The sequence below is a fragment of the Globicephala melas genome, chromosome 2 (genome assembly GCF_963455315.2).
Source record: "Globicephala melas chromosome 2, mGloMel1.2, whole genome shotgun sequence".
NCBI classification, from domain to species: Eukaryota; Metazoa; Chordata; class Mammalia; order Artiodactyla; family Delphinidae; genus Globicephala; species Globicephala melas.
In genome coordinates, this window is record NC_083315.2 from 85,550,715 (window position 1) to 85,568,902 (window position 18,188).

The 18,188-nt window shown below is 41.2% G+C and overlaps 1 protein-coding gene across 2 annotated transcripts in view; it reads left to right on the forward strand.

The window, feature by feature from the left end:
- The window catches only part of SHC4 (SHC adaptor protein 4), a 126,595-nt gene that overhangs the window by 79,903 nt on the left and 28,504 nt on the right, over positions 1 to 18,188 (forward strand). For both annotated transcript variants that reach the window (XM_060294281.1, XM_030842672.3), the window contains 4 exons: positions 75 to 126; positions 9,973 to 10,096; positions 11,560 to 11,731; positions 14,032 to 14,092. In XM_060294281.1, the coding sequence (XP_060150264.1) occupies positions 75 to 126; positions 9,973 to 10,096; positions 11,560 to 11,731; positions 14,032 to 14,092 (409 nt within the window). The remainder of the gene's footprint in view (positions 1 to 74; positions 127 to 9,972; positions 10,097 to 11,559; positions 11,732 to 14,031; positions 14,093 to 18,188) is intronic.

Consider the following 18,188-nt stretch of genomic DNA (forward strand, 5'->3'; position numbering starts at 1 on the left):
TCCTAAATGTACTCTTATCATTCAACAGTAACAATGCATTCATTTTAAATGCAATCATTTTCCCTTTTTTATAGGATACTACAGACTATGTTGCCTACGTAGCTAAAGATCCAGTTAATCAACGAGGTATGGAAAGCAACTTCTAGATTTTCTTAAGAGCTGGTATATACCAACTTTAAAAAGTAACAAGCAATTATTTTCAATATGCAAAGTGATGAGAGTCACTAGAATGCTATACTGGGGTCTAGAAATATTAAGTAACTCTGAGTTTGAAATAAATAGCCCTGCTACCAGAGCAAAGTAGAAAAAATATATAGGTGGGATTTAAATCCCACCAGTCATTTGAGCCATTTACATCCCATAAACCAAAAGGCTTATCATCTATTTGTATAAGCGAAAGAGAAGCTGTTTTGGTTATAATAGACGGGGCTGGCTGCCACATCCCCAGCAAACAAATGAGTTACCCTTGAGACAGAAACCAGTGATGTCATTGGCCTGCAGTGGCCTTGGGGAGTGTGTGTGTGTGTGTGTGTGTGTGTGTTTATATGCATTGAGCCTGTGCACTTGCTGTTCAGGAGCCTGGCATGTCACTCTGTCTGGCATTTTCTCATCTTTTGGATCCAGTTTAAATGTCTCTTCTTCAGAGAGACCTTCTTTGACTCATATACTACCATCTGCAGTAGTATATGCCACTCTGCTGTGTCATAATACTTTATTTCTCTTCTGTTGACCGTCATCCCACACTTTTGTTATTTTATTTACTTACTTGTTTATGTGTTTAGTGTCTTTCCTTTCTACTGAAAGCTCCTGGAGGGCAGGAACCTGTTTATCTTACTCACCGTTGTTTCCCAAGCACTCATTACAATGCCTTGCACATAGGTGATGTTCCGTAACTATTTTTGTTGAATGACTGAGCGAATGGAAGAGTGAGTTGATTAGTTGTCTTATCCCAGGATTTGGCAAGGTTACCTAAGAAACTCACCTTCCAGCCACACTTTGGATCAGGGGCCTGAAGCTAGGCCATTGAGCCTCTGCAGACAGACATGCAGAGCGTTGCTTCTCATTCCTAACTCTGGGACATTCAGACTCCTCATAGGGATGAGTGTTAGGTTGCTTCTCCTGCTTAATTAGAGCCTATGAATTGAGCAGCATCCCCTGTCACCGCAGGGGTGGAGTTTGCCCCCCAAACATTTATTAAGTACACATGGAGTGGAATTTGGAAATTCAAAGAGCTCTAAAGACACAGAGGCGGAAATGTGCGTGGCATACTGGGGACAGGTGAATAAAACACTAGAATGCAGATTGTGTTTGGAGGAGAAAAAAGTCAAAAGGGCATCTAGAGGGCAGATAGGAGAGAGCTAATAAGTAGGAACTTATTCCTATGGGCCAAAGGGTGGAGAAGGCTGTTTATAAAACAGAGATTTAGGAAGGTTGGTTTGGCAGCAGGATGCAGTAGATGGATTCAGGGAGGGAGGGAGGTCAATCTGGAAGCTATCGTGATTGTCAGAAATGAAATTATGAGGACCAGCTGCTGGCATAGGACCTGGCACAGAGTAGATTCTCAGTAAATGCAGGCCAAGAGAACATGGCTCGATGAGATGGAAAGAAGGAACAGGTGATAAATACTGTGCAATACTGCATTAAAATAGACTCTAAACTACATAATAAAGAACGGATATTGCTCAAAGAGTAGATAGAAGAGACAGGAACTAGTGAAGGGGAAACGGCGGGGGCGGGGGGGAGTAGGAACAGAACACAACAAAGGATACCAGAAGAGCAACCTCTTTTAATCAGGCCTGAGCTTCCCTAAAGAATAAAAGTATGCTATTTTTGGGAAGGTCTCTGAACAACAAAGCCCTTTCTCTCAACCTGAAAAGGGCAGGGTGAAAGGAAGAGCAAATAGATCAGGAAATCCAGACGTTTAGTAACTTTTCCATCAGTCACTGAATATCTCAGGCATGTCATTGCTCTTCAGTAAACAGCAGGAGGCGTTCAAAGATTCTGCTCCTTGCTGAGGGTAACGGTGAGCAGGATCCACATGCTTGCAAATCTCCCTGCTTGCTTAAGTGAAATACGAGAGGCAGAGCAAATACGATGCAACTTGTTCACTTTTTTTTTTTTGACATCTTTATTGGAGTATAATTGCTTTACAATGGTGTGTTAGTTTCTGCTTTATAACAAAGTGAATCAGTTATACATATACATATGTTCCCATATCCTCTCCCTCCCTCCCACCCTCCCTATCCCACCCTTCCAGGCGGTCACAAAGCACCGAGCTGATCTCCTTGTGCTATGCAGCTGCTTCCCACTAGCTAGCTATTTTACGTTTGGTAGTGTATATATGTCCATGCCTCTCTCTCGCTTTGTCACAGCTTCCCCTTCCCCTTCCCCATATCCTCAAGTCCATTCTCTAGTAGATCTGTGTCTTTATTCCTGTCTTACCCCTAGGTTCTTCATGACATTTTTTTTTCTTAAATTCCATAACTTGTTCACTTTGAAATCTCCTGTTCTGGTGTCCGAGTAGTTCATCAGAACTGAGTTGCTAGAAGGGGATCCACGGGGATCCCGGCATGGGGATTCTGCAAAGGCATTTATGAGAACTATTGACTGAGCTCATGGATGGGATTTGAGAGTTGAGAATAGATTCAGAAATGGTTCAAATAGAGGTTTCATTGTTTTCTTTTTTTAGTCCCCAGCCCGTGTATAGGAAGTAAGAAAGGTGCTGGAGTCAGACAGTGTGGGTGGGAATCATAATTCTTCCCCCATCTCACCATAGGCCTTAGCCAAGCTGTTTCACGTCCTGAACCTCAGTTTCTTTAAGTGGGAGAAATAACATCTACTTGCTGGTGTTATTGGGAGGAGTAACTGAGGTAATACGGGGAAAGCATCATTTCCTTTACAGTCTCTTCTCATCTTTCTTCTTTAGGGAAACAGTTCTGTTGAGTAGCTAGATGACTTAGAAATCTAGGGTGATTTTCTTGGGCAAAAAAGTTAGTATCTCCTCATCACTCCTTTTCTTGTCCCCTCACCCCTTCTCTTGTTTATCTTGGTTGGGAAGCTTTCTGCGAGAAGCCACTCTGTTCACGACATACCCACTGCTTGCACATCCCTCTAGTGTTAAATCCTTCCCCCTCACCTGAGCCTCTGGACTTTAATTTCTGTACAAAAGTACCAACACAGTTCTTGAGTCCACAAATAATTATTAATTACATACTAATTTACAACGGGCTGAGGTAATTGTTGTGGGAGAAAAATAATTCCTGGCCACCATGGGCTCATCATCACAGGGGAGAGAAACAGAAGCTGTAGGGTGTGCAGGAGAAGTAGGGGAGCATAGGGAATAGTGCCTGGAGCCTGGCAGCTGCCCAGGTGGGCTTTGTGCAATAAGTGAATAAAGGCGCAGGTGGAAGAGCTGTGCAGTGAGAACTTGGGGCTGTGGGTTTGGATGGTGGGTAAAGGTGGGATTGCAGGGAAAGCAAAGAGTAGAAGTAGGGGAGCCATGGCTGAAAAGGTAGGGAGATTGTGGAGGCTTTGAATGCCAGCCAAAAGGTCAGTGGGAGCTGTTGAAGATTTTGAGCTTTATAAAAAATTATCCTGGCTTCTGCCATTCTACTGAAATTAAAAAATGATAATTTTTCTGGCCTTTATATCTGTGAAGGTGATATTGGAGGGCAGGAAAGCAGTCTGGAATTGTAGAGTCCAATTTGGAGGACGTCTCATTGGTCCTGGGCAGGGGTGATGATGCTTTAAACTGCTCTGGGGGAAGAAGGGACGGTCTGGACAAAATTGTGAACTAATAGTACTTGGGAGCTATTTAGCTACGAGCATTGATAAAAAAAAAATAGAAATCAGATGATCCTGAGGATTTAATGAGATATTATATGCAATGCAAATCTCTCAGTGCCTGGCTCATTATAAGTATGCTATAAATGATAGCCATTATTATTATTGTCCTGAGCGATTTGAAGTGGTGTGCACTAAAGAAACAGGGATTTTTACAAATAGGAAAAGCAATCCAATAGAGAAATAAGAACAAGAAAGTTACTTACTGCGTGCTCACCACATGCCAGGCATTATCAAGAGTATTTAGTCTGCATGGTCTCATTTCAACCTCACAACAATTCTATGAGGTAGGTATTAATGTTACTCATTTTTTGTAGAAGCAAACTCTGGAATTGAGAAAAGAAGGTTTTACTAAGCTCACCCAGCCAGTAAGTACCTGGACCGACTCCAGGTCTGGAGCACACATTTACCAAAGAAGATTACAAGGCACCAAGAAACATAAAAAAAAAAGCAAAAAGCAACTTTAACCTTACTAGTAATCAAAGAAACACAAATTATAATTAGATATCATACTTTGTCTTTGATAAAAGGTAAAACGTGATTTAGAGTAGTAGTAACTCTTGAACACTGCAGATCCAAATGTTTCAGAGAGCAAACTGACAATTTGCATCAAACTTTAAAAAAGGTAAACACTTTTGAACCAGCAACTTCACTTCTAAGGAAATAAGCCATGCACAAAGATTAAGCAGTAAAGATCACTGTCATATGTTATTGATACAATAGGAAAAAGAAAATTCAGTATTCATAAATAGCAAGTTATTTAAATGAATCCACAGACTGTACTACCATGCAGCAATTAATGTTATTGAGTACAAAAAGCAGATTATGAAACAATGTGTATGGTATGATTCCAGGTAGTTTTTTGGAAAAAAGATAGGAAAGACAAGATGTGGCACATATATACAATGGAATATTACTCAGCCATAAAAAGAAACAAAATTGAGTTATTTGTAGTGAGGTGGACGGACCTAGAGTCTGTCATACAGAGTGAAGTAAGTCAGAAAGAGAAAAACAAATACCGTATGCTAACACATATATATGGAATCTAAAAAAAAAAATGGTTCTGTTGAACCTAGGGGCAGAACAGGAATAAAGACACAGACGTAGAGAAACAGACTTGAGGACAGAGGTGGGGGAAGGGGAAGGGGAAGCTGGGATGAAGTGAGAGAGTGGCATGGACATATGTACACTACCAAATGTAAAACAGATCGCTAGTGAGAAGCAGCTGCATATAGCACGGGGAGATCAGCTCGGTGCTTCGTGACCACCTAGAGGGGTGGGATAGGGAGGGTGGGAGGGTGGCTCAAGAGGGAGGGGATATGGGGATATGTGTATACGTAGAGCCGATTCGCTTTATTATACAGCAGAAACTAACAGAACACTGTAAAGCAATTATACTCCAATAAAGATGTAAAAGAGAAAAAGACTGAAAAGACACATGCCAAAATGTTAATAGTATGTAGTTATTCCTGGATAGTGAGACTTATGTAATTTTTATTTCCTAGAGTCTTTCTGTTTTCTAAAACTACTATAATGAATATTTATTACATTAGTAAAAAGAAAAGAATGTTCTGAATCCTTGAATAAATACAAAAAAACAGTGAAATCAGAAAGACAATGTTATAAACTTCGCTGGTGAGTTTGGTTCATCCAGGGGAAAATGTTCAGTAGAAAGGAGACGCCCAGAGGTTTGTGGGGCCTGAGGAGAGACAGGCCTTCTGGTGCAGATTTGGAAAAGCTGCAGCTTCTTAGCCCTAAGGGTGAGCTAGATCGCTGAAGGAAGAACCCAGAAAGAAGAAGGCTGAGGGTCTCAGGGAGTGGGAGAAGACCAAGAGATGAGTATCCGCTAAGATGCACGAAGAGCAGTTTCTCTGGGAGAAGAACCTGGGAATGTCTCAGACTGAAGAAGAGTTAAGGGCAATGGAGGTAGAAAATGCCATTCAGTCCAGCAGTTGACAGGCCACTGGTCACCATGGGAAGCACAGTGTGTCAGTGCATGGGTCAAGGCAGGAGCCAGACCTCAGGGATGAGGAGAGCCGGGGCGGAGCCAAGCTTCATGCTATAATAATCCTGAATGCTCCCACTGTCTCCCATCTGCTTGATTCACTTATAGCATTAGTGCATTCAAGGCAGGGAAGCTGCCACTTTTTCCATCTTGGCTAGGACTCTTTAGTGAACCCCTTATTCTATAAAAGGCCTTTTCTGTAGAAAAGGTAAGTTCCAGTAAGAGTGTTTTGAGTTTACCTAGTGACTAATACAGCCTGCCCCTGTAATTGCTGTAAATGAGGAAATCTCTTCACTTCTTACTCCAAATGTGTACAGTCCAGAAAGGCTTAAATATTTTCTCTGAATCTAGTCTGTGAAGAGGTCCCAGTTTACCTGAACTACCTGGATATAGGAAGGCCATGGTCCCGAGTCTCTGAAGAAAGCAAAAAAAAACCCAAAACCAAAAGAAAGCCAAAAAAAACCCAAAAACAAACCAAACCAAAACAAAAGAACACTGTAAAACCAATTTAAATTAACCCAATTATGTATATTTATGGTTATAAAATACATCCGTCATGGTCCTAGTGACATTCTGAAACTATGGACTGGACTGCAGGCTAGCTTCTTCAGGCTGGTTTCTTCCTAAGGGGTGGTAGGCTCCGCGCCTGAGTCCCACAGCACCATCTGGTGGTTGATCTGAGAAGCTGCACTCTTGAATTTCTGATTTTCTGATAAAAACCAAAAGCAGCAAGCAAACGAGCAACGAAAACAATAAAACTGGTCCATTTAAATATAAAACAATAAAGAAGGGCCTGTTATTCTTGAAGAATTGTTTTCAGCCTCTTGTCCATGACTATCCAATTAGGAAACCACATGAAAACGACAGAAGGATAAGAATCCAAGATTCTTTTAAATCTTACTTAATATAGTACAGTACCTGATACTAAGAATAGAATTGTAGGTCTATCTGGCTACAAGGCAGGATGAAAAGAACCCAGGTGTGTTTCTGATTCCAGATATGGAGATCAAGGCTCAGGCCTCCATGCAAAATTATCACATCACTGGAAAGTCAAATCCTTTCTTGGGGAATTGGGACTTTTTATATGCTGTCTTTCTTCCTTCCCATTAGCTAAAGATTGGGAAATTCCTGGCTAAGCTGGTGCTTATCTGAATTTTTGGAGATGGGTCTAGCACTGGGAAAGGGGACAAACCCGTTCCTATTCTGGCTCATGACCAACCTAGAAAAGAACAAAGAGCATTTTCACAGAGCAGCATGTGAGTGGCAACGAGAGCACCATCAAAATGTGTGTGTTCCCTGAAGTTGGTGAGGCTGCACAGGACACCTGCACAGGGTCAGACTTTTTGTCCAGTTGTTTCTTTCATGGAGATAGGCACCACTGTGTTTTCTTTTTTTTTCTGTTTAATCCAGAAAAAAGTAATATGACAGCAATAAGGTCATCCAGAGCGAAGCAGAAAGTGTGTTGGTAGCATCAGCCCAGGAACAGGACAAAAACCTCAAGTATCAGAGTCAGCAAAGTTGAGAGAAATAAACATTTTAGAAGTACATGAGAAGTGGTAGGGGACAGTTAGTGGGTGGGTTGATTCATTCATTCCTGTGCCCATGTGCCTTGCCCTGTACCTCAGAGGGTTTAAGCTACTGCGACTGAGGGAGGATAGGATTTCTATAAAGCAAGAAGGGATTCAGAGATCACGCAGGGCCCTGTCTTGGCAGGTGAGACCTTGCTATAGAGTACCTTATTCACACAGATTGTGGCATAATTAGAACTTGAACTGGGATCTGAATCTTTTCACAGTGTTTTTTCAGCCATCTTTGTTCTCACATCCCTCTCATGGGAGGTACACTTTGGTCTTCCTCCCTCCCTCCCTCCCTCCCTCCCTCCCTCCCTGCCTCCCTCCCTCCTTTCCTTTTCCTGCCTCTCTCGTTATCTTTTCCATCTTTATCTCAAGACATCTCCATGATCCTAAGAGAAAATAAAATTACAAAAATTGTTTCCATTTTGATATGATTCCTGGTCTTGACTTCATTTTTAATTGGACCAGGAATTTATGGATGAAAAGAATTCAAGTGAATTACCTTTTCTTCTCAGAACGTAACACAACTGTTTTAGCTCCACCAGAGGACACATCTCCAAGGGCGCTTTGTAGGTTTAAGGATTTGAGGCCTGACCAAGAAAGAGGAGACCCTTTTCACAAATGTCCCAAGCAATCATCTGTACCACTCACTGGTGGTGAGATGCTGCCCCATAATGGTAACATTGAAGACAGTTTCTCACAGTAGAATTATGGGTGTGATTAGAAAAATCAGAATTATTCATTCATCACATATTTTTAGAACACATTCTATGTGTTGGTCACTGTGTGAAGCTAGTGTAGAGAAAAAGAAGGGGCAATATACAATGGCAGTCTAAAGACAGACCAAACATTTTCCTTTGGTAAAAAGGATATTAACTTATAGATATTCTTAATTGAGTTTTCAAAACTGTAATTGGCTCCTAAGTCTATTTCAGGATCTAAATTGCTTCTTTAAAGGGACAGCCTTGTAAGAAATGATAATTAACCCTTTTGGAGATTTGACACCTTAGCATGGTTTGACTTACTGATGCCGCCCCCTGCACGCGCGCACACACACACACACACACACACACCCCTTCCCAAAGTTCAGAGACACCAATTCTTTAAGTAAATGTTCAGCTAATTCTGAAATGAGAATTATCTGAGATTCCTTGAGATGATATCAGCATAAAGCTAGGAAACACCATTGTAAGTTCTACCTTAACTCTCTGTTATAGGCTCTGCAAATTCAGTTAGAAGTGAATGAATTTTCTTTTACTTTAAATAATACAAAATCCTTTTCAAGACAAGGCAGAGCCTAAAATCACGCTTCCAAGTCAACACAGTTAAATCATTCCATCACGACAGGTATCCTCCTCTCCTCAGGTATCCCTTTTAGTAAAATGTTCCAGTGTTGGTTCCACAGTTCCACCGTTTCACAGCTTCCCTGGTATCTAAGCTATTTTGCTATGTACTCACTTAAGCCTTTCCTATTCTCAGAGAATAGCTGACAGTTTTTACAACATTCTTGTATATATTGAACCATTATCAAGCTTTTCCTCATCCCTCAATTCTTCAGGCTATACAAACCAATATATGTTTTAAAAATGTCTCATGAGACTTTATTGCCTATATCTTTAAGTCATCCTTATGACTCTTTTCTAAGCCATCCTGAGGAAACTTCAAATTCAATTCAGGTTTTGTATTGTAAGGCCCTAAGCACAACACCATACTCTAACGAAGGCAACTGATATTCCATATGATGGGGAGATTAATTTATAGTCCCTGAACACAAGCTCTGTTTTTTACACAGAAGCAGCAGCAGCGGATGTGCCAATTCGTTTGTGATGTTCCGTCAGCTGCCCCCTCCACAATTTATTTCTTTAATTTGCTAGTGATAACTAGCCCTTTCCAGTAACTGTTTTTCAAAGAAAGTGTCTAATAAAATTTTTAATATCTTCTAGTAATGTCAGCTTCATGGACTCTTGGTCTGGATGTTTACTGGAGATAGTTCTTTAATAGGATTTCAAAGACAGGGATTACCATACCATCACCGCTTTCTAGTAGCAATGACAGGGAAAAGGGATGGCTAGAGGAGGGGGTATTCTAAAGCCCCTCTCTTCACCAGTAGCTCATCCCCCGTTTTGTGGGGGGAGGTTTAGAGAGTTACCCTTTCTCAGTCATCTGTAGTGTACCATGCAAAGACAAGGCTGTAAACCTCATCTTCCCGTCAGGTTGCTGCCCTAAGCATCTTCTGTATTGAATTCTAGAGCAAACACTGAACATGGGTCACATTATTAGTCACGATCAGTCTGCCTTTATTAAAATGTGGGCCCCAAATACCTGCCTCCAGGCCAAAATTTATAAGTGTTTTGAGATACTTAGTTGTCAAATATGAATGTTTCTTCTCTTTGATGCATATGAAATATGAAGTATGCCATTTCAGAGCTGAAGAGAGCTTGTAAACCTACTTTTACTCAATTACCAGTTCATGTTCTGGAAGTATTTTGAACTTATCTAATCTTCTCTTACTGAAAATTTATTGTAATTTTTTTGTATGTCCTCTTGCAGCCTGCCACATATTGGAATGCAGCAATGGAATGGCCCAAGACGTCATAAGTACCATAGGGCAGGCTTTTGAACTCCGGTTTAAACAGTATTTGAAAAATCCTTCTTTGAATACTTCTTCTGAAAGGTCAGCCAGGAGTTCTGTAATTATTTGACTTATCATATTTTGTTTCGTTTTAAAATTAATATGGCATTTTAAATTGACTAATGAACTTAGTAATTTTTTTTTACAAATAGGTACAGTTTCAGTACAAACTAACAGTGACATTTCTATTTTTCTTCCATTCATATTTGTTCAGGTATTTCCTTTTGCTTTGTAATAGAACTAGAGGAAACACTAAAAGTGAGAAGGGGTCGACCCTGTTTCTCTGATGGTATACAGAGCTATGAATTAATTAGGTAATGTCATACAATGAGCATGAACAAATTCCTTAGGTTTGTTTCAACCCCAGATCCCTGGCAGATCAGTTAAAAAAATTAAGAAAGAAGAGCAAAATAATAAGAATCAAGTGTCTGTGGCAGGAATTCCTATTAGTTTGTTCATTTGCAGTGCAAATAGATCAGCTCCAGCCGGACTGTGGCAGGGGTAGAACATGACATGACCCAGGGATCTGGTTGTTCTGTCTAGTCCACAATGAAAGCTGAACCCTTTTCAGGCCTGTCAAACTCCACCATGTGTGGAATGCAGTGAGGCCCCTGACTTGCAGAATTCACGCCCAAGAAATAAACTATTTGGACACTTTTAAATGCATTTCTGGAACCCCCCTAATTTGGCATTTTTTGTATCAACAGACACCGGGTTGGGAGATCTCCCTGTATGAGGTGGTCTAGGGTAGCAAAGGGGAGGGGCTTCCAGCAGGCCTTGTTGTTGAATTTTTCCTAGGGTAGCACTTAACCTCTTAGTGCTGTTGTTTTGTTGACATGTAATGAACCCAACAAAACTGTGTGGGTTGTCAGTGGAATCAGCTCAATTCAAATGGACTTGATTTATTCTTTCTCGTAAGAAACTTTTACTAATTCCAATTCGGAAGAAAAATCTGTTTTTTTTTTTTTTTCCCTGTTTCAATTTTAAAAACAATGCATGTTTACACAAATCTCCCCACTTGCCACATATGGTTCTAATATTTCTTTATGAATCTCATATACTCCAGATTTGTGCAGACAAGTTAGCTGGCCATAGCCTTCTCGTTTTTTCATCTTGGTTTAGTAAACTGGGCCAGGCCCACTGCCCAATATTTAAATTTCCTTTGAGCAAAACATTTTCAAAATGGTACAATGAAAGAGTGCTGGAAAAATCCAGGAAAACTTTGTGTTTTTATCCGATTGACAAAAACAACTGACATTCAGGGAGTTCATATATATATGTGTATGCATATATTTTATCACTAAGAGGAGACACAAAAGCATCACCCTTGGCACTTTTTGTTGGCTTACCCCACTTTAATTGTCTACAGAAACCTAACAATTCAGCCATCTGGTTGCTTCCATCCAGATGTTTTCAGGATGATTTGCATGGTTCTGATCACTCTACATCCCCTACAGCATTTGAATTCCCACCCAGCCTCTTGGGGATTCTTTTTTCCCTTACAGTGAGGAGGTGCACGTTGATGACCATACTGAGGAGAGAGAAGATCATGAGTATTACAATGAAATCCCGGGCAAGCAGCCACCTGCAGGTGGTGTTTCAGATGTACGGATCAAAGTTCAAACCACAGAACAAATGGCTTACTGCCCCATACGGTGTGAAAAGTTGTGCTATTTGGTAAGTAACATTTTAATGCTATTAGAACTAACAATGCATTTCTGTCCTTACCACTGAGAGCTTAATTTGAGGATTACCAAATGCTAGTTTAGAGAAGGTATCATCTTCCTCAGTACAGAGCCAGAGAGTGAATCATTGTCGGAACCTGTACTCAATAATTTTTACTCCCAATCCCCCAACCTCATCCTCAGCAAGTGACCTCACATCTTACTTCATTGGGAAGACAAGGACGGTCCAACATGTTATTTTCAACTTCACCCTTCCGCATCTCCAAGTCTTCCTGTGTTCTCCTTGGTTCTCTTCCTTAGCTACTGTCTCCATGGCTAATCTTCTCCCTGAGCTCCTGATCCCATCCCCTCCTACCAACTCTGTGCCCTTGTTCTGTCCATCAACCTCTGTCTCAGTCTTTATTCTCTGTCTGTCTACTTGTTCTTTCGCTTCTGTCTGCAAATAAACTCGGACTCCTCCAACTCATCTAATAATGTCCTACCTCTCTCTCACCTTCCTTTCACCCACAAACTTCTAGAAAACACTGCCTGTATTTCTGCATTCACATCCACACTACACTTCCAAAATCTAAACTCTGCTTGACAACTTGATAGAAATTTCTTTTACAGTGGTCACCAACTTTTTTTTTGGTCACCAACAGTTTAATTGTTAAATCTATTTCCTTCTTCAATATTCTGAATCTGTCTATAGCCTGTGATATCTGTTGGCTGCCTCTTTTTTTTTTAGACCTCTTCTGTTAGCTTCTAAACATTTTTGTCATGTCATTCTCATTCTGCATCTCTAGTTGCTGCTTTTCTTTCTTTTTTCATGTTTTCTAACATTTTATTGAGTATATTCAAACTTACAAAAAAGTTGAAAGAATTACACATGAACACTCGTATACTCACCACCTAGATTCTACAATTATAATTCTACTCTATTTGCCCTGTCATCCTATGTTGTTAGCTATCACCCATCAATCCATCTGATTTTTGATGTGTTTCAAAGTAAGTGGCATCTTTCTTTTTTTTTTTTTTTTTTGTGGTACGCGGGCCTCTCACTGCTGTGTCCACTCCCGTTGCGGAGCACAGGCTCTGGACGCGCAGGCTTAGCGGCCATGGCTCACAGGCCCAGCCGCTTTGTGACATGTGGGAGCTTCCCAGACCGGGGCACGATCCCGTGTCCCCTGCATCGGCAGGCGGATTCTCAACCACTGCGCCACCAGGGAAGCCCACATCTTTCCTTTTTATATCTTGTTTTCTTGCATGCCCTCCCCTGCAAACCCAAGCCTTACCACCATGGAATCCCTGTCCAGTGCTCTGCCCTTGGCCCTGGTTTCTCCTCTGACATGCCACCTGTGCACACACACTCCACCAGCTTCTCTGTCTTCAGCCATTACCTACCTCTCCAGCTGTGATGCCACAAGCATTTCATTGCTTGTTTATACCAAGATTAGACTCAGCATTTTACCTTGACTCCAAGCTAGATCCCTCTCCTGACGTACTCATGTTTATTAATGGCACTCCTGTTCTTTCACTGATCTACAGTCTTTTGTTTTCTCACACTTATCAACTCAGTCTTCAAGACTTAGGATCCTACCATGAAAGTATCTTAAATCTACCCAACCTTTTTCATTCCTGTTGCATCTTTCTAAGTTCTGGTCCTCACTTGCCCAGATGATTCTGAAAGCCCCTTCCTTGTCTCCAGTTTCATTCCTTTAAACCCTCTTGCATGGTATTGCTGGATTAATCTTTCTAAAGCAAAGACATTGCCCTTCTCAAAGGCATCAGTAGATCCCATACCCTTACTAAAGAGAGCTGTGTGTATATGGGATAATCGAAGCCTTTGATAGCATGAGATTTTTCAGGGATGAAAAGTGGATCTGGCACAAACCTTAGTAGAGTGGGGCTCCAATCTGCCAGTTCACGGTTAGATAGAGGTTTGCTAAATGGCCAGTGTTTATATAAGTGTCCTGGAAATCACACTTTCTGGCTGAGCTTGGATTGAATCCTGGAATGTGACCTCCCAAGCCGAGGTCTATAACCCTCAGGATATAGACCTTACATTTATGACCTCCCCCACCCTAATCAGACCCACCTCTGCAGTTCCAAAACAGTGCACTGGGAAAGGAGGCTATACTCCCTGTCCAAAATCTCAGTTTCTTTTTCTCACCTGTCAGACACTTCCTGTGTCAGAAAATGGAGTTGTCGGCTAAATTCTGCTTGGAGCATTATTAGTGTTTTGTGTGTTTTTTGAAAGTTTATGAACGTTTACTATGTTTGTAAATGTTTCACAATTTGTTGTTTATACAGCCGGGAAACTCCAAGTGCAGCAGTGTGTATGAGAACTGTCTAGAACAAAGCAGGGCAGTAGGTAGGTACAATTGCCCTTCTCCATCTGCCACTCTCCTTATTTCTTCTACGTTATGGTCGTGTGTGGCCCTTGCTCTTAAATAGTTCATGGGAAAGTCAGGTGTATATAACCAAACATGTAATGCTTCAGTTGCAGGCTTCCCACATTCTGAGAAGCGCAGAATGCCACATGTGTGTCAGTTGAAAAGCTATGGTTCTCCCCTGCTCCTGTGTACTCTTCCACACTACAATTCTGCTTTATGGAATCTTTCACTGCTTTTTTTTTTTTTTTTTTTTTTTTTTGCGGTACGCGGGCCTCTCACTGTCATGGCCTCTCCTGTTGCGGAGCACAGGCTCCGGACGTGCAGGCTCAGCAGCCATGGCTCACGGGCCCAGCCGCTTCGCAGCGTGTGGAATCTTCCCGGACCAGGGCACGAACCCGTGTCCCCTGCATCGGCAGGCGGACTCTCAACCACTGCGCCACCAGGGAAGTCCCTCACTGCTTGGATATCATGAAAGCTCTCTTACTGGAAAGGTGATTTCTCTACTCAAAACTCAAGGCAGTTCCATTTCAAAGAATATCAGACAATAAGCTAATATGAAAATTGATGCTTGTCAACTCCATTAGGATTAAGAGAAAACCTTTATTTCTGCTTGGCAAAGGGAACAAAAAGAAATCTGAAATGTGAGAGTCCCAATTAGAGGTTCATACACCCCATACTTGCCGGGGTATTAAATATCTTATTACTGCATGTGATAATTGACATCAGGCACAACTTTTCCACAACACAAATGTAGGGCATAGACTATCAAGTTGGAAATATATTTTCATAAAAGAATTCTACTGCTAGTTAGTCATTTTATTCTTATAAATTGTTGAAAGTATTTCTTTGGGAAGGACAGTTTTGCAGCTTTAGAGGGGGAGATAACTGGACATTGTAAATAGTGCAGTGGAGGATAGAGTTGGAGAACCACACTTCGGAACTCAAATTAAATTAGCAGACGCTTGCCAACTAGAAGGTAGTTTCTCACTTCCAAGGATATCTTCATATTTCTTATGGAATTTTGCCAGTGTAACCCATGAATTTTATTTTTTCTTATACAGTGGGGGTACATGAGGGTCTTGGTACGGCTGTGATTACCACTTTCCTCCACCCTGCAAAGATAATCAGAGTAGTGAGCAGAGGCAGTATTTTAAATTCTTTAAAAACATGGTTCTTTTTGAAGGAAATTAAAATTCGATGCCACTCTTTAAAGGTATTTAAAATTCCAAATGAATTCTTAATAATACGACTAAAACAAATTAGTGTCAAGTGTAAATGTCTTTTTAAAACTGTGTCCTCTAGGAGCTGCAGTTCCTTCCTTCGTTCCTCTTTTCCTTTACCCTAGAGATTTCTAACCTAGGATTTAATAGTCAGGAACATCCCACATGTGCTTTGTAGTCTTGTATCCATTTTCTGCCTGTGCTGAAGCTCACTTTGAACTGTCTCCACATCCTGTTTTTTCTCATTCTATGTTCTTCATTTATCCAACAATGACTCAGTGATCATCAGGTCGTCCTGTGGGGTGGGGCCCTGAGCTGGGTGCTAGGGATGGAGACACAATTGGCATTCATGTCTTTTGCAGTTTAGCCAGAGGGCATACCTTAAACCAGTGCTTACAAATGTGATGAGCGTTTCAAAGCCCAGGATGTTATGGGAACAAATAACAGGGAAACCTAACTTAATCTCGGAGGCTAGAGAGGGTCTCCCGAAAGAAGTAACAACCAAACTAAGACCTGAAGGATGAGTGGGAATTATCCAGGCACAGAGAGGGAAGTGGGAGGGGAAGGGAGAGAAAGAGTATAAATGAGTACTGGTATTCCTAAGTGTGCCAGGACCAGTTCCCAGATCACTGCATTGAGAGGGTACGTGGAGGGGGAGAGAGAGTTTTGGATCTAGGAGAGAGTCCTGTGGAACTCCAAAATGTTTCGCCCTGCCCCAATACCTCTTTTCCCACAGCTCATCCCTCCTCCCCATTAAGCAGTCGTCATGGCACGCCCCTCTGGCCTCAGCCACCTAGCTTCTGAAGGGAACTCACTGAACAGGAATCCTCGACATTTCTAGAATGATGTTGAATGTTCGAAATCACGACATTACCATCAGAGAAAAGGGGCAAGGTCTCCTTTCTTTTTTTTTCCTCAGAAGCTTTCACCTTGATTTTTATTTTATATTTTTAAAGTGTCCTTCCCCTCAAAGCAACACTATTTCAACTTTATTCAAGATTTTTCTTTTTGTAAGTATAACCTTGTCATAGAATCCAATTTGTTCTTTCTGTTTATCTTGGTTTTATTTCTCCTTTAAACTAACGAACAACGTAACCCCTTATTCTTTCATGCTTTACACATGCCCTAAGCCACTATCAGATCCAAACTCAAGAACAGACTTTTGTAATAATCACTTATTTGGAGGCTGGAATCTATTTTTCCGTAGAATTAATTTTAGCCACGTTGGCTATCTCCTAGACAAGTGACCATATTCTACTATTTGGTTTCCTATACTGGAGCTTAAGTGTATATGTTGTAATGACAAATACAACAATAGGATATTCTATTGTAAGCATCTGTTCTTTAGTTATACTCTAATTGTGGAAGAGTCTGGGACCAATACTGAGCTTCAGCACACTGTCTTCCTTTTTGGTGGCAATAAGGTAACAATTCATGGCTGGGAACCTTTCAGAATCTCGGGGAGGTGAGAGATGGTGTTTATAGTTTGGAAAAAACCCTCCAGCTGGATATCCTCTTCCCCTGAAAATCACTGAGCTACAGTTTTCTTAGAAAAGCAGGTTCTAACTTCCAGTGGGAACCAGAGTGCTAGGAAGCCATTTCCCCAGACCTCAGCCACTCAGCACATAGAGGGATCGAAGGACTCAACCCCTGCTCCAGGGGCTGTGACAAGTATAAGTCCCTCCTGCTGTGGCAGGAAGGACTTTCCTAACTCAGTGTCTTTTAATCCACAGACACCCAGAAGTCAGGGGTTCCTATCTTGGGGTCTGCCTATGACTACTTGGGTATGTGTTTAAAAGTGATCTAAGGGCTTCCCAGGTGGCCCAGTGGTTAAGAATCCACCTCCCAATGCAGGGGAGATGGGCTTGATCCCTGGTTGGGGAACTAAGATCCCACATGCCATGGGGCAACTAAGCCTGCGTGCTGCAACTACTGAGCCCACGTGCCACAACTACTGAGCCCGCACACCACAACTAGAGAAAAGCCTGCGTGCTGCAACTAGAGAAGCCCACGTGCCACAAGGTCCTGCATGCTGCAACAAAGGTCCTGCGTGCCACAACTAAGACCCGATGAAGCCAAATAAATAAATAAATAAGATCAGAAATTTATGACCAGTCACCAAATTAATAGCAGTTGCCAAAATAGCAAATAGACAGTTTTTATGGCTTTTCCCAGAGATTCACACATAAGCATTTGAGAGACACCTATACAAACATTTTCAACAAGTTTTGGCTTTTTAACTCAAAGACATTTATTTATTCAAATATTGACTTAAAATTTGAATTCTGGTGTATAATAAGTACTGCAGTAGGCTTCCTGTTGAAGGAGTTAATTATATTTATTGCCAGATGTGTAAAAGATCTCTGTCCTTAATAATAAATTCCCTTGTGGAAAAAAATAATTAGCAAAATAGCATACTGTTTCCCCAACCTTCAAGTCAAAATGAAAATGTTGATATTTTTAATCAAAAAGATGTTAAATTCCCACAGACCCTAAGGGCTAGCACTTAAAAACTTTGGTACCTCCAGTATATACACAGTGTATATATTTATTTTCTGCCACAAATCTTCTCTTAGGCAGGTTGGATAGTTTCTCAGAGTAACACTTTGCACAAAGAACTTTTGGAATGCATGATGGCTGGCATGTGTAGTTAAGCTCTGAATAACCACACACTTTATCCTAGAAAGATTTTAAATTTCAGCATGGGGTGAGTTTGTTTGTTTGTTTTTTTAAATTTAAGACAACTTTGCTGACTTAGATATAATGGTGCATTTGAGAAAAAGGAATGGTAGTTTTTAAGAGAGACTGTATAGACATTGATGCTTTTGTGTAACCCTGTGGGATGGTGAACTTG